This window comes from Acomys minous (assembly GCF_964271855.1).
Source record: "Acomys minous genome assembly, chromosome: 6".
In the NCBI taxonomy this organism is placed as follows: Eukaryota; Metazoa; Chordata; class Mammalia; order Rodentia; family Muridae; genus Acomys; species Acomys minous.
The window spans coordinates 17,901,299-17,915,817 of record NC_140487.1 but is presented as its reverse complement, the minus strand read 5'-3'; the positions used below and the strand labels follow the sequence as shown (position 1 = coordinate 17,915,817).

Below are 14,519 nucleotides of genomic sequence, written 5' to 3'. Positions count from 1 at the left end.
TTTACTAAGACATGAGTTATATTTCCTTCTTAAAATAACCCCTGTTAACAATTGGTAAATTTTTATCATGACTGAAAATAATAAGTTATCAATGAGGATAGAGGAAAAAAAAAGGACTCGGATTAGTTTCTTCCACATCATCCTTTGTGCTCCTCTATTGGCTCCTACAGGCTACTGTTTACTCCGTCTCTTAACAGAAGGCAGACCCAACAATGGCTGCTTGAGCTGTAATCCTTTAATTAGAAACAAAATTTTCAGAACTTGATCATTTAGTTACCTCCTCATATGTTTAATGAAAACATAAGAATTTGAGTAGATGAAAATGAGGCAGAAAGCTTAAGCAATGAACTCTGACTCTTAGGCAACCAGTAGAATCCTTCCTTGCCACTTACTAATGATGGGCCATGGACAACCTCTGCTATCTGGTTCGTCATAAGATTGTTATGATGATTAAACGTGGTCAGGTGATTTTACTTTTGTTATTTACTGTATATCATATCCCTATGGGTGCATGGATTGTTGCTTGATTTGAGGCTTAGTGAAATTGGTGACTTTCCTAACTTACTTATCGTCTAGATACCAATAATAGTTTTCTAGAAAAATTTCACACTATATCTTACAGCCTTTACAGAAAAAATAGGCTTTATATAATAGTCATCTTTGAAAGTGCCAGGTCTGTAGACAACAGTAAGAAATTGTGTGGTGGGTGAATACTAGACAGGAAAAGTAAGAGTGGCAAGATCGAAAACTTAGATTTTATGGGGAGTTTCGTAGACAGTGCTAAGAGAACTAAATGGCCAGGAAGAATGTTTTGGTCACAGGCAAATACGACCGACTTAATTTTGAAGAACCATAAGATGGAGAGACTAAAAGGACAAAAGAGTATGCCATTCAATCATCTAACCCCACGCTTTTCAAACTTGGGTCACATCCCCTTCTCAGCTGTTTTTTGAGTCTGTCCACTTAATATGTTGTTATTCATTACACGGATTACATGAATGTTAACAGAGTTTACTTGTTTTAATGATAAGGAGTAACTGAAAAAAAACTTTCCAATACATTCTTATATGTCAGCAAATAGCTTTGGTGGCTGATTATATATTTTAGACAGGAGAAGATGAGGAGATAAGTAAGATAACCAAGTTCAAGGGTGGAAAATGAGAAAAATGGTTACCACCATTAGGAAAGTGGCAAGTGATCCAGAAAAAGAAAAGGGCTTTAAGGTAAACCTAGTGTGAAGGTGAAAGTTCCATGTGGGTTTCTGCCTACCCATTTTTGTCATTTTCATTTAGTGAGAATTTTAAAAGAAGAGAACACTGAGCTTATTGCATTGAGGTTTATTCAAGGAATTGATAGCATTTTGCTTTGTCTTCTATTTTACACAAAGTAAATGTTGAACACATTTTAAAATGTACAGGCATTATTACTATGAGTTCAAGTATCTGTCAACACACACATACAGAGAGAGGGGGGAGGGAGGGAGGAAAGGAGAGAGGTCAGTTTAAAATATGAATATTTCAGTTTTGCATACTGGTATTCCTGGATTTTTTTTTGTCATTTTAAAACTTTAAGGATATAAAAACAAGATTCTATTGAAATATATTTCCAAGATCCTTAAATTAAATTTCAAGATGCAAAATACTTTAATCTTTGATTCATGTTTAGTTTCACTATAATGATTTATATTAATAAAAGTATTATTTTAGTCCATAAATTGATTTGAAGACTATTCAATTATAAGACTTGTGTTCATCTTCAACTACTATTTCAGAGTAGCATGTTAGGAACTGAATCTTGTTTTTAGGATTGTTGTGTAATAAAAGCAGTATACTTACTGTGAGTACACAAAACAAGAGCCACCTACAGTTTAACCTATAAATAGGTACCCTGTCAGTTATTACCCAAAGGGTAAGTGACCACCATATGATCTACATATGACAAATATTTAACTAATGCTTCAAACATTTGCTGTAGATGTTAGATTTATTATTCAAAAATAATCAGACATGAAGTAAAGTTAAAAATGTAAGTAGCAAAAGATAATGAAGTCATATTTTTCTCCTTTTATGAAATACTCATTAAAAATTCCTAAAGTTTATGTCTCATTGAAATTTGATGGTTTCCTCAGAGGGACTATTTGAAAGTTCTCTGTGCTTCACATTCTCCTATCTAATTTTTTGAGTTAGGAAAAGGCACACAGATACTTTGATAAAATTAATAATACTACCTGTTTCTTAAAGTTAATTGCCCAAAAAATGGTACATAATTGTATGGTTTTCTTAATTTCCTCTAGCAGTCAACCATGTTCTAGCTGCTACCTTAATTTCCTGAGGAAAATAAGTAATTTTAGCACCAAAGTAGCAATTTTATTTAGATCTATTTATTTAGTCAATCATATTTCTAATCGAACTCACTAGGCTAACTTTTATGACTCTTACCATATTAATATTTCATTGAATATATGTTCAACATACTATATTCATTTTCCAAGGAACTACCTACTTGGGTAAGAGTAAAAATTCTTATTTTTTGGTTGGCTATTATTGCATATAGCCACAAAATAATTTATTTTTCAAAGTAGTCTGAAGAATCTTAATGGTTTAGGCATTGGTTTTAATTTCAAGATAGTAGATTAGACCTCCCAATCTAGTCTTTGCTGTCAGTAGCCAGCAGAGTTGATGTTAGACAGCTGCATTCCTGGAAAATCTGGTACTCTAAAGATTATCAGTACTATGGAGGTGACTCGGTTTATACAGTGCTTGCCATGCTAACATGAGGACCTGAGTGTGATCCCAGAAGTCATGTGAAACAACCTAGCACAACTGTGTATGCTTGTAAGCTCAGCACTGGAAGGGTAGAGACAGGTGGGTCCTTGAGCATCACTGCCCAGCCCGCCTTCTCTTGCTCCACACATAAACTCAGGTTTTCCTCTGCTCTCCTTGGACACATGCACTCAGATGCACCTGTAAAAAACCATTTCTGTGTGTGCTCACGCCCGCGTGCACGCGCACCTACACACACACACACACACACACACACACACACACACACACACACACCAAAATTAACCTTGCTTTCATGCAAGAAATAGGATGCTACCCTTATGTAACTGAATAGCATTTGTATGGGTCAATCTTTTTAAAACAACATTTATTTTATTTGCTTCTGCCTGGAAGTCAATTTTTGAATGTTTTACTTGTTTAAAATTTGTAGATTAGGGATTTGTTATTGTTGGTATTCTTGAGAACTTTCTGTGGTTTGGGCACTTCTTAGTCTTTAAATTACATTTTAACATAGCCGTGTCTCAATGGTCATTCCTATTTTATGGATAAAAAGGGCAGAGATAACCAATACCCTGGCCATGTGAGCAGGCACAGGTAAGAGAAAGTCTAATTGCAAACTGTAATTCCTAATTCTCTTGAGACTCATTCCTCACATTTGCCTTCATTTCAGATGCAGTTGGAAGCTTTTTAAAAGGAGAAATTAAAAAAAGCCCAGCTCCATTGAGAGATGAGATGTGAACTTTGGAATTTAAAATGCTTCTATGCTAGGGCTATGGCTCAGTGGTAGAACACTTATTGTTGTGGCCCTACATTCAAGTCCCAGTATTTTACAAAGCAAAACAAAAAGATTATAATGTATTATTGTTCCTTGAAAATTAAGTTCATCAGGTAATCTAATAGGAACAAATACATGTAAGGACTTAGGGCTACAATAGAACCATAAAAAAGAGTTTGTGCACCTGTTTACATACATGACTCAACAGTCGTATATGTGAGTTACTTGTGTGTCATAGAATATAGTATGTGAGACACAAGTCATTTCTGAAAGATAATGGCTTAATGAATACTTTCCTGTTTCCAACTTTTAATAATTTAAATTTTTCCAAGCTTTAATTTATTTGAAAATATTTGGGAAATTACTTGTATTTGATGTTAGTATAATGCATGTATAATTATGATCTATAATAATAAATAATTAAATTGTGTGCTAACTTGATAGAAATAGTTCAGATTTACCAAATACTTGTTTATAGTTATTTTATACTGTCTTTTTCAGATTACCAAATGCTCATATTTTTGAAAAAGCAAAAAGATTTAAAGCATTGAGCATATTTATGCTTGTTTTTAGCATTAACACCCCCCTTTAGAAAAGAGAAAAACAAGAATGTTTAAGTAGACAAGTTAAAAACATACTATCTCTTTTTAAAAAATGCTTTAAGACAAAAAAAAATAATTTATTTTAAAATACTGGCAGGAAAACATGTATCATTTTCAGGTTATGTAGGGAGAGTCCTTTGAAATTATAATAAAAATGCGAAGAGAAACTATATAGTAGGCTTGATTATGTAATTGATGCCAATGTGACATTTCTTGACTATTGTGTAGTCAAACCCCAATTGATGGCATGAAAGGCCTGTTAAAGGTATCAAAATTGTGGCTGTAAGTTGATTGCACTTACTAGTGAGCTACGCTGTACCCGTCAGTAGTCTCCATGAGGCATCCTGTTCCATACTCACCCGTTTGTATTCTTGATCTTGTGCATTTCTTTCATGTGATTTGGATAGTAAAGTGAGGTTCTAGTTGAAAGAAGAACTCAAGACCTCACTCACACCAGCTTAGTAGTTGACTAGTCCTGCTCAGAGGTAGCACTAAACTCAGGCTCCTGAGTGCATCATAACAACCTAGGCAAAAATCGCCCCCCCCTTTTGTGTTTAAGAAATAGACAAACTTTGGCTCTAAGAAAATCATTAAAATCTGAATAGTCTAAAAAAAGAATCAAACCTCATTCTATGACTTAATTCTTCTTTCCAAGAGGTTATTTTATGCATATGTAAGGATATATCTAATAGTGATATAAACTGTGTGCTTTTGTAGTGTGTGTTAGCATGTGCTCTTGCTATTTCAAAGTTATTTCTCAACCAGAGAGACAACCACTTTAAAATGTAAGCGTAGATCTGCATTCCTAAGACTAATATGTGAAATACTGATAAAGTAGTAATGTGCATATTTTCTAATCATGTTTTGTGTACCTCATTGATGATAAAAATGTACATCTTAGTTGCTGAATGCTGGACTGTTTTCTGTATCCTAAAGTAATTCAAGTCACCAAAATTTTAATGTAATTTGATATTAATACTAGCTTTCAAAATTCAAGGAAATGAAACCTCTCAACCGATCATGTACTTAGTATCTTAGCAGTAAGTATTGGTTTGTATTAAGTCAGAACTTAGGTCTATTCTTGATCTTGTGCATTTCTTCTTTCGTGTGATTTGGATAGTTAAAGTGAGGTTCAAGTTGAAAGAGGAAAGTAGGTCTATTATATAGATCTGTTACTGAAAGATAATGACACATCTTAGTGGACTTGGATTTCCAAACAGTTTTGCCAAATAGGAAAAGGAGAAGTTGCCCTGGGTATTACAGCTTTTTATGAATAGACCATTTAGTTTTGGGTCAAAAAAAATGAGGAAAACCTTTTTGGTAGCTATGTTTTTGGGTTTTTTCATGTTGTTAGTCGCTAAAATGCAAACTATATTGAAACGGAGCTTTCATAGAGTTTAAAGGTAAAATTCTAAGCAAGTTATATTTTTTAAAATAATTATGTGTAGATGGAAGACATGTTGCAAACTTGTTTTGCCCTGCATGGTTATTATTCTTGGTATTTTAAAAGTATAATCTCTATTAGGAACTTCTGTAATAAAAAGTATTCATATACAAAAAGACAATTAACTTGGTTGAACAGGGAGAAGTCATATAGAGAACCTCTCCATTATAATCTTGTAATTTGGTATGATTAATGCATATTACAAATTTTTTTTTAGACTGGCTCTGTGATTTTCTAAAGTGAAGTTTTCTGGCCTAAAATGTCATCCTTTTATATTCTGTAGTATAGCAGATTACTGTTGCATTTAAGTTTTTATTAAATAAAAAAGTACTACACAAGACTTTTAGAAATACCCATGCAATGACAAGAAGGCTGGCTTTGTGGGGAATGAAAAGGGCTATTTGGAAATCAAGTTTAATTTAAAAGCACGTTCAACTCCTAGTTAATTTAACTGCTTTAAATTTACAGACAGTGGGAGTAGCTCACCGTTACCCAAGTATGCTTCATCTCCCAAACCAAACAACAGCTACATGTTCAAACGGGAGCCCCCAGAGGGATGTGAGCGGGTGAAGGTCTTTGAGGAAATGGCGTAAGTAATGTTTTCTCTACCAGCTGGGATCTGAAGCTTTCTGCTGAGGTGTTGATGACGAATGAACCAACTACTCTGTCCAGCTGATACTTGTTTCAAAAGCAAATTAGGAAAAGAGAATTGAATAGACAAAATATCTACAGTGAGGGTTGGGGGATTGCTAAAAACGTGTAAGCCAGTACAAAAAGCTTAGACGTCTACCCTTGTCTCCCATTTCTCTCCTGTTTTCCCCTCCTTCCCCTCCCTTCTTCTTTCTCCCTCCCAATTCTCTCTCCTTCATTTCTCTTTGTTTTCTTTTCTTCTCTTCTCTTCCTTTCTTTCTCTTTGCATTGTTACTTACTCTTTTTCTCCTTTCATTTTCCTTTTTGAAAAACTCCATTTTTAATCTTAAAGAGGTTTTCCCCCCAGAAAACTCTTAGTATAGACTGGCTGACAAATACATTTAGCAGCAAGGTCAGTGAACACACACAAGTTTGACTCTGCAAGTCAAAGGGAAAGTCGTCTCCTCTGTAGAGAGGTCCAGCATGTTTATTCATGAATTCATTTTTTCTGTCCCTTTTTATTTTAAAACTTCAATATGGACAGGTTAGAAATTAAATTAGAAGAAGAGGTCCGTGCTGTAAATCTTGGACACCTAGAATCACTCAGAAGATGATGATGTGGTTCTTGGTGTAACTCATACTCTTTTCCCTGTGGGTACCAAATGCAGAGTGCTCCTATTGAAGCCTAGAGGGGAACAGAAACTGTACAGAAGTTAGTTGTTGGTTTAGTTTGCAGAATGGGTGTGGGGTCATCTGGGGTTATAGACTATTGCTTTGGCTGAGAAATACAGAATACTTTTTTCTCCTGTCTGTACTGATAGAAATATATCTAATGGTACAGAAAAAGTTAAAAAGGCTTAAAATCAAATATATTATAAATAACATCTCTCTTTATACTTCTTAATAGTGAAGTTCATTCTAAATGTGTATAATATTCAAGTACACATAGAATTCTTTATGTTACTCAGTGATTGGAAGCAAACTAAAGATCTCTAAAAATTTGCCTGGACCTTTTAAGAATTGTTTTTTCTTTAAATATCATTTTAATTCCCTATACATGAATAATCTCAGCTGGCCTGTGCTATGGAAGATGTTTCCCCTCTGTGTGCACATAACCCATCCCTGTCAGTCACATTCAAGGTGTTTTCAAGAACTGTAACTTATCACAAAGTACTTAACTTAATAGCACTCCCAAAACTAACTTTGTTTTATGGTTTTAGGTCTCGTCAGCCTATCTCGGCCCCACTCTTTTCATGTCCTGACAAAAACAAGGTTAATTTCATCCCAACTGGATCAGCTTTCTGTCCTGTGAAACTTCTAGGCCCTCTTTTACCTGCCTCTGACCTGATGCTCAAGAACTCACCTAACACTGGTCAAAGCCCAGCTCTGGCAACACTAACCGTAGAGCAGCTCTCTTCCCGGGTTTCCTACACGTCTCTTTCTGATGACACCAGCACAGCAGACTCCCTGGAGGCCTCTGTCCAGCAGCCACCTCAGCCACAGCAGCTCCTACAGGATGTGCAGACAGAGGAACACATCTCCACTCAGAACTATGTGGTGATCTAAAGCAGAGGGGGAGCTGGCCTCCACCCGAGTTCCCAGGGTTGGGAGTGGGATCTCAGACAGCTATCTGCATGGAGTGACAAACTTCCCGAACACCAACCACAGCAAAGTACTTCGCATCATCAAATAGCTATTAACACTGATCTTGGCAGGGACCGACTCCTCTTCAGCAGTTTTTGTGGAAAGCAGTAATGCTTGCAAAATATGTGTCATTCAGCATTTAAGTGGAGACTATGCATTTCATAGTATGTCTGACAGACTAGTACTGTGTCTTGTGTTTTGTTCCAAAATTTTCAGTATGAATAAGCTCCATTTCAAAAAGTTGCCTGTCTAAATAGAAAATGTCTTGCTGTGTTTTGTCCTATGGAAAATACTGTACTTCAGGATTATGTTTACAATTGATCCAGGTGTTTGTTTCTAACTTCTATAATACATACAATGCAAAAAAAAAAAAAAATGGCCACAGCAGTTGCACAGTGCCCACCCTATGGCCTAGCTTCAGGTACTTCAGCTGAAGTCTAAACTCAGGTAACTTGGAATGTATGTCATATTGGGATATTAAATATTTCACAGCTACAAAGCTAAAGAGAGAACATCACTCTTTTGCCTTTTCTTATTTTATGCATTTCCCTTTCTTCATTCCATTCCACATTAGAATAAGAAGTGCATTCAGCCCTAGGAGATGGTAATCCTGGACATGGGGAACACAAGAACCAGCAAATGTGTGGTGTGTGACATCACTTTTGTCATGTGGTTACCAGTAGAACAACTGTTGCATTCACTGTTTCAACATGTGTAAATGTGGCTTTTTTTTTAAAGTTAGGTGTTGCTCAGTTAATGACTGTTACAATGTTGCAAATAAAGCTTCAGTAGTAGATTGTACATAAACATTCCACATTGTGTGTGATGAAATTTAAATGCAAGAATGTCTGGGTTTAATTTCAAAGCAGGTAAAGTTTTGCAGGAATAAATAATTAAGGATTTTTGTTTATATTGGCCATCAGGGTCATAATTGCTACTATTTTTATCTAAAGACATATTTATGTTTAGCTTCACTAGAAATTTTTAATTTGCTGGTTAAAAAGTGAGACATTTTGGTTACTGGTTTCCTCAAGTATTTGCTAAATGAGTTGCATTCATGTAGAGAAAATGTGTATGTCTCAGAACCAATGCAGCATAAGCAAGCAGATCTCTTGTTGACTTACAAGAGCAATAGCTTAAAGCTGTCCCATATAAGCCTCAGATAACACTATCATGAATATTTTATTAAGTCTTGGGATGTGTGGAGTAGAGCAGAACCCCAAGGAAATAAGCCTTGAACTTGCAGACTTGACAGAAGTTCTCCACAATGTGTGAAGAAAGCCCTAGAGATTCCTGACTGGCCAGTTGGAGAGCCTGACTTCAGACATTGTTTTCTGCAACACGGAGCTTATGCAAAAGTAAAGGGAAGCTTTTGTGTTTGTATTCCATTGCTTTCAGTTCAGTTAGATCCTAGAGTTCTCTCATCTCCACCTAAAATGCGTGGCACATTTTATTTTGTTTTGTTCTTAGAATTAGGGGAACAAGTTGCCTACAGTTAATGTTCTGGTTTCCTTAGAGCATTCCTGAGTTTTCCTTTGTTTTGACTCTCCTAAGGAGTTTGGAGAAGGATGAGCTGATAAAGCGACACCATTTTAATTTTTACAAAATTGTGTGTGTGTGTGTGTGTGTGTGTGTATGCACTCGCGCATGTGCGCATGCATGCATGCATGCATGCATAAGTATGTGTAGGTATGTATTCCGTGTGTTATTTTGTCACCTCAGTTCTCTCCTTTCCACCAAAGTTTGCAGTAATATTCTCTCCTGAAGGTGCATTCTGGCTCCTTTAGTCAGTGTTATAGGAGACTGTCATGGAGAAAAGACTCAGTTTACTTTTGCCATTTACACAGGGGAACCTTTTAAAACAATCTTCTCAGCAGCAGACACCTTTAACCCTAATAATCTCAGGCCTTGATGAAAATACTATATTTTGTAGATTATGGTTAAAGGGAGAAAATTACTAGTTCCGTAAGATAAATATGAGCTCCATTTAACTTCTGATACCTGGTTTAGCATTACATGATGTGTTGATCGTATGCTCTGCTTTTGTCTAAGTAAGATGCAATAGTATCATTATCAATTTCAGAAAGATGGACTGAATATGCTTTTGGTGATGAACTCTATGTATGATATTTATAGTGATGTGCTTTTATTTTCTCATGAGAAACTAAATATTGTGTTGTACATTTGTTTTAGCATATATTAAAGTTTTGAACCAAATGTGTTAAAGCTTATGCTTTGCCATGTAAATTTCCCAGAAGTTGTTGAGCTCAAATGTATCCTACATCCAGCTGTAGAAACTTGTCAGAAACTGTTTAAATTTTGTATATAGGTGTACTGTTTAATTTTAGCCACTGTGCTAAACAGTATTCAAGTTATATAATATGGCTTTACACAAGAAATGTGTGGCTTCTGTTTTGTATTTTTTTCAGTATAGAAGTTCCTGTGTCTTATTTAAATAAAGTTATTAGTAAAACTGGAATAGTTTACATGTGGTTTTTTTTTTTTTTTTAAACAGACTGGTTGTTGGCATGTTACCCAGCAGAAGTGAATTTGCCCTAGGTAATAGCAATACTGGTGCTCATTGAGCTCCTGACTTTTAGACGTAGAGCTGTGGCATGTCTGTGTGGATCAGATTTCTCCAGCTTGGCTTCCTCTTGACATTCAAGTTGTACACTTTTCCATCCAAGGTAACAGGTTGGATGTCTAGAGTCCAAAGTTTTGTGCTGCTGCTAGCTGTGAGCAGTTCAAATAGGGAAAGCATTGTTCTGATCCATTCCTATGCCTAGGAATTTATAGGGAAGGAGTTGCATATTTCCTACAAAACTATAATAACCTTACTAGGTTCAGAGTAAAAAGGAGCAAGACTTTACAAAACAACGCTCTCTGGGAATCCACTGTAAAGATTGATTTGCCCCAGAGGACAATTCACTTCTAAAACAGAAAAGAATTAGATACAATTTGACTTTTTTGTTGTTGTTCATTACAGACAGGGTCTGTCTGTGTTAGCCTTGGCTGTCCTAGAGTCACTTTGTAGACCAGGCTGGCCTAGAACTCACAGAGATCCTCCTGCCTCTGCCTCCAGAGTGCTGAGATTAAAGGCGTGTGCCACCATGCCCGGCCCACAATTTAACATTTAAATTAAACTTAAATGTGATTGCTTTATTGACATTTTTGGTTGAGAAAAAATATTAAAAATTTTGAGGTTGAGATTTATCTATTAGAAATTTACTATTGGTATATAATCCATACAAGAAATTATTCTAAGAGTTTAACATTTTGAATTGCAACTGAACATTGAGGAAAGTGACATTTTTATCTTTGTAGACTTAATCATATAATAAGCTTAATACTAGTAGCCATGAGAAATAAACCAAACTTCGGATCAGGAGAGAGAGATTTGAGCCTAGGAATATAGGTATTCCACCCATATCTCCCTAAAGCCTCTGTATTTGTAAGTATTATAAGTATTCTTCATCGGTTAACCCTCCTGCTCTTCCCATCCCCTGCCTAACTTGAAGTTCATTCTTCTCAATGTATGCTCCACTGATCTGTGAGTGCCTTCTACCTACACCCGTCTCTAATACTCAGAACCCTTGTGCCCACCCATGCATTTCACCCTTGGTTCATTGGACATGTGAGCCTTCTGGCTCACTTGGAAAAGTAATTGCTTAATTTATACCTCCATTCAAAATCTGTCTTAGTTGTACCTGTACCTATTTCAGACTTCTAGCCTATCTCAACCTCAGTGATTAAGTATGATAAAAATATCATTTTGCCCTCATGACAAGGCAGCTCTTTCCTTTGTTCTCCTCTTTTCCCTGCTTCTCAAGACAAGGGAAATTTCCACGTCTGTGTATCCTGATGTTTTGTTTATATAAACCTTAGATTTGATTTCTTCTCCTTTTCTCAACACTAAATGTCAAAGTGATGATGTAGTGACAGTAGGCAGACAACCATGCCATCTAGATGGATTTCTTTGAAATAAGATTCTGCTAATGAAAAAACACACTGAGTATGCCAGACCTTCCAGTAAACTCAATAGATACAGACCAGGGGTTAACAAACTACTATTGCCTGTGAGCCAAATCCAGCCTGCATCCTCTTTTTGTAAATAAAAATTTACTGATGCAGTTACACTAATTTGTGTATTGCTTATAGTCGTCCTGCAGTACAAGATAAGGTTAAGTAGTTAGAGCAGAAAGAATCTGCCCCAACAGGGCCTTAGCTATGTATTTTGTAATTTATAAAAACAAAAATAAAATTGCTGACCTGGAAAGTGAATAGAAGTCACCTATATCATACATGGGATTGTTTTCAATACTAGAGATGGTTTATAAAAAAAAAAAAAAAAAAAACTACCCCCCTCCCCAAGCAAACAGATGAAGAAGATAGAAACAACTAGGATGTCTGGATTTAGTTGACACTTGGCTAGAGGGCTCAAGCAGTTCTCAGCTGACTAGGAGTTACTTGGTGTATAGATTAGAGTTCCTAGGAAAAATAAACAACATGCTATTTGATTAAAAGAGGTAGTTAATTGGCCTGGTGGACTGAGTTATATGCTAAGGAATAAGAGGGGATAAAAGCCCCTGCGTCTGGGTTCTTACTGACTCAGCAGCACTGCTCGGTGACCTGATTACATAGCCAGATAAAAGACAGTAGAAACCTGGATTATTGAAGAGGTGTCTATAGGGGCACAGCCCTATAGTCTTGAGGAGTGCCTTTAAGTAGGCTATCATGATGCACCAAAACTCTTACCCTTCAAGAAATGACTGGACAAGCACATATCCCTAGGAGCTCTCAAAGAGATCATCTGGGTCCACTAGCTAAGTGGACATGGAAGAAGCCTGCTGCAGTGTGTGTGTGTGTGTGTGTGTGTGTGTGTGTGTGTGTGTGTGTGTGTGTCCATCCCCTCTCCTAGACATGCTTATACTTTTTTGAGACACAAAATTCCTTCCAAAATCATTTTACCAGCAAGAGATGGAGATGCTGGTGGCTGGCCATTTCCATTGTGGGCCAAATCCAGCCGTCAGCCTCATCATAGCTGGCAAGTAAGTATAAGGCTGGTGACTTTGGGGTGTGTGTGGCACAAATGGATCCTAAAAAGAAAAGAGGACCAGTTCTGGACTGGGATGTGCTTAGCCAGCAAAAATTTCAAATGCTAAATGGACAGATATTCTGTCTGGGTTCAGGCAGTCAACTATCATTTCTTAGGACAAAGAACATACCGTACTGCTCACCATGTCCAACAGTGGGCAGAGAGATCTTTCTTGGAGTAACACTACATAAAGAAATGTATATACTGAGTGTTTCAAATAGGGAAGTAGAGGCCCGGAGGCCTATCTCCCCTCCCTTCTCAAGCTTTCTCACATTGCTATTGTAAGACCAATGAGGCACCCTCACTAGATATTCCGTTTTTCTGGTGGATCTGGGGAATGCATGAGAAAAAGGGATCCTGGGACAATTATAAGACTTTAAAAATGTTCCCAAATTACCTGAAAAGTCATTTTTTCCTCCCTAATTACAGAATCAGTAGGACCGAGGACTATATCAACAAGAACTGTAAGTTGGGTGGATTTGCAGCACAGGCTGTATGTTTTTAAGCCTTTATCTGGGCGCTGGAGAGATCGTTCGGTGGTTAAGAACAGTAGATGCTTGCTCTTCCCGGGGACCTGGGTTTGGTTCCCAGCACACACGTGACAGTACACAACCAACTGAAATCCTAGTTCCAGGGGATCTGCTGCCCTCTTCTGGCCTGAATGAGCACCAGACATGCACATGGTGCACAGATGAAACATCATACACATAAAAAATAATTTAGTTTAAAAACCCTTAATGTCTACCTGAAGAGAGAGGGATGAAAAAGAGCCACGTGCTAGACTGGTACTGCTGCCCGCAGGCTAGACCAGCACTATGGTTGAAGCTGATTTGTTTCCTAAAGGTGAAAACATTTGAGCGTTAATGGGAAAAGGGTATAAAGACTTGCGAGGATAAAAGAACAAATAAATGGGTTAGGAACTGAGAGTAATTCAGGATTACAACTAACACCTCAAAAGGAGTTCAGAGCAAGGAACGGTGTTTTCTCGGTGTTATTGTAGCAGATTCTCAAGAAGAGGAATGGTGTGCTTGCTGAGATCACTCCAGCTTTGGGAGCCTGGCAGTGTCTACCAGGAAAAGCCTGTGGCCCTGCATGGCTTTTCCCTGGGATAGGCTTTAGAGTGGTGATACGCGGGACTAGTAGGATCGAATGAGGTTTGGTTCCAGCAGTGCAGCAGAGCCTTCTGAGTTCTGCAGACCCTCTTTGAGTGAAGGGTCTGTGTTCAAAACCCAGAGAGAAGCCTGTGAGGTGTGTGCTTACATTCCTGCCTTACAGATCCGTCTCTCAGGCATGCCGTAGAAACTAGAATTTCTACTCAACTAGGGCGTACAAATTCTAGGTACCGGCCGCAGACATTCTCCCCTTAAGGTTCCCTACGGAAGGTTATGAGATTCTCCACATCTCAAAAGCGTTCCGTCTCATACCCTGGAAGAGAAATGTGAGTCCAAAAAGAACCTGAAATTTAGATCCTTGCTAGACCTTAATCGCTTTTTCCTCTCAGACAAAAGCTATGCCTGTGTGTTGAAGTCTCAATGGACAAGATTTG

The 14,519-nt window shown here is 37.2% G+C and overlaps 1 protein-coding gene across 3 annotated transcripts in view; it reads left to right on the top strand.

Annotated features, from left to right (window-relative positions):
- The window catches only part of GLCCI1 (glucocorticoid induced 1), a 113,555-nt gene extending 103,198 nt beyond the window's left edge, over positions 1 to 10,357 (top strand). For all 3 annotated transcript variants that reach the window (XM_084785925.1, XM_084785924.1, XM_084785923.1), the window contains exons 7-8: positions 6,073 to 6,193; positions 7,455 to 10,357. In XM_084785925.1, the coding sequence (XP_084642051.1) occupies positions 6,073 to 6,193; positions 7,455 to 7,800 (467 nt within the window). In that variant the 3' untranslated portion in view covers positions 7,801 to 10,357. The remainder of the gene's footprint in view (positions 1 to 6,072; positions 6,194 to 7,454) is intronic.
- The last annotated feature ends 4,162 nt before the right edge of the window (positions 10,358 to 14,519 follow it).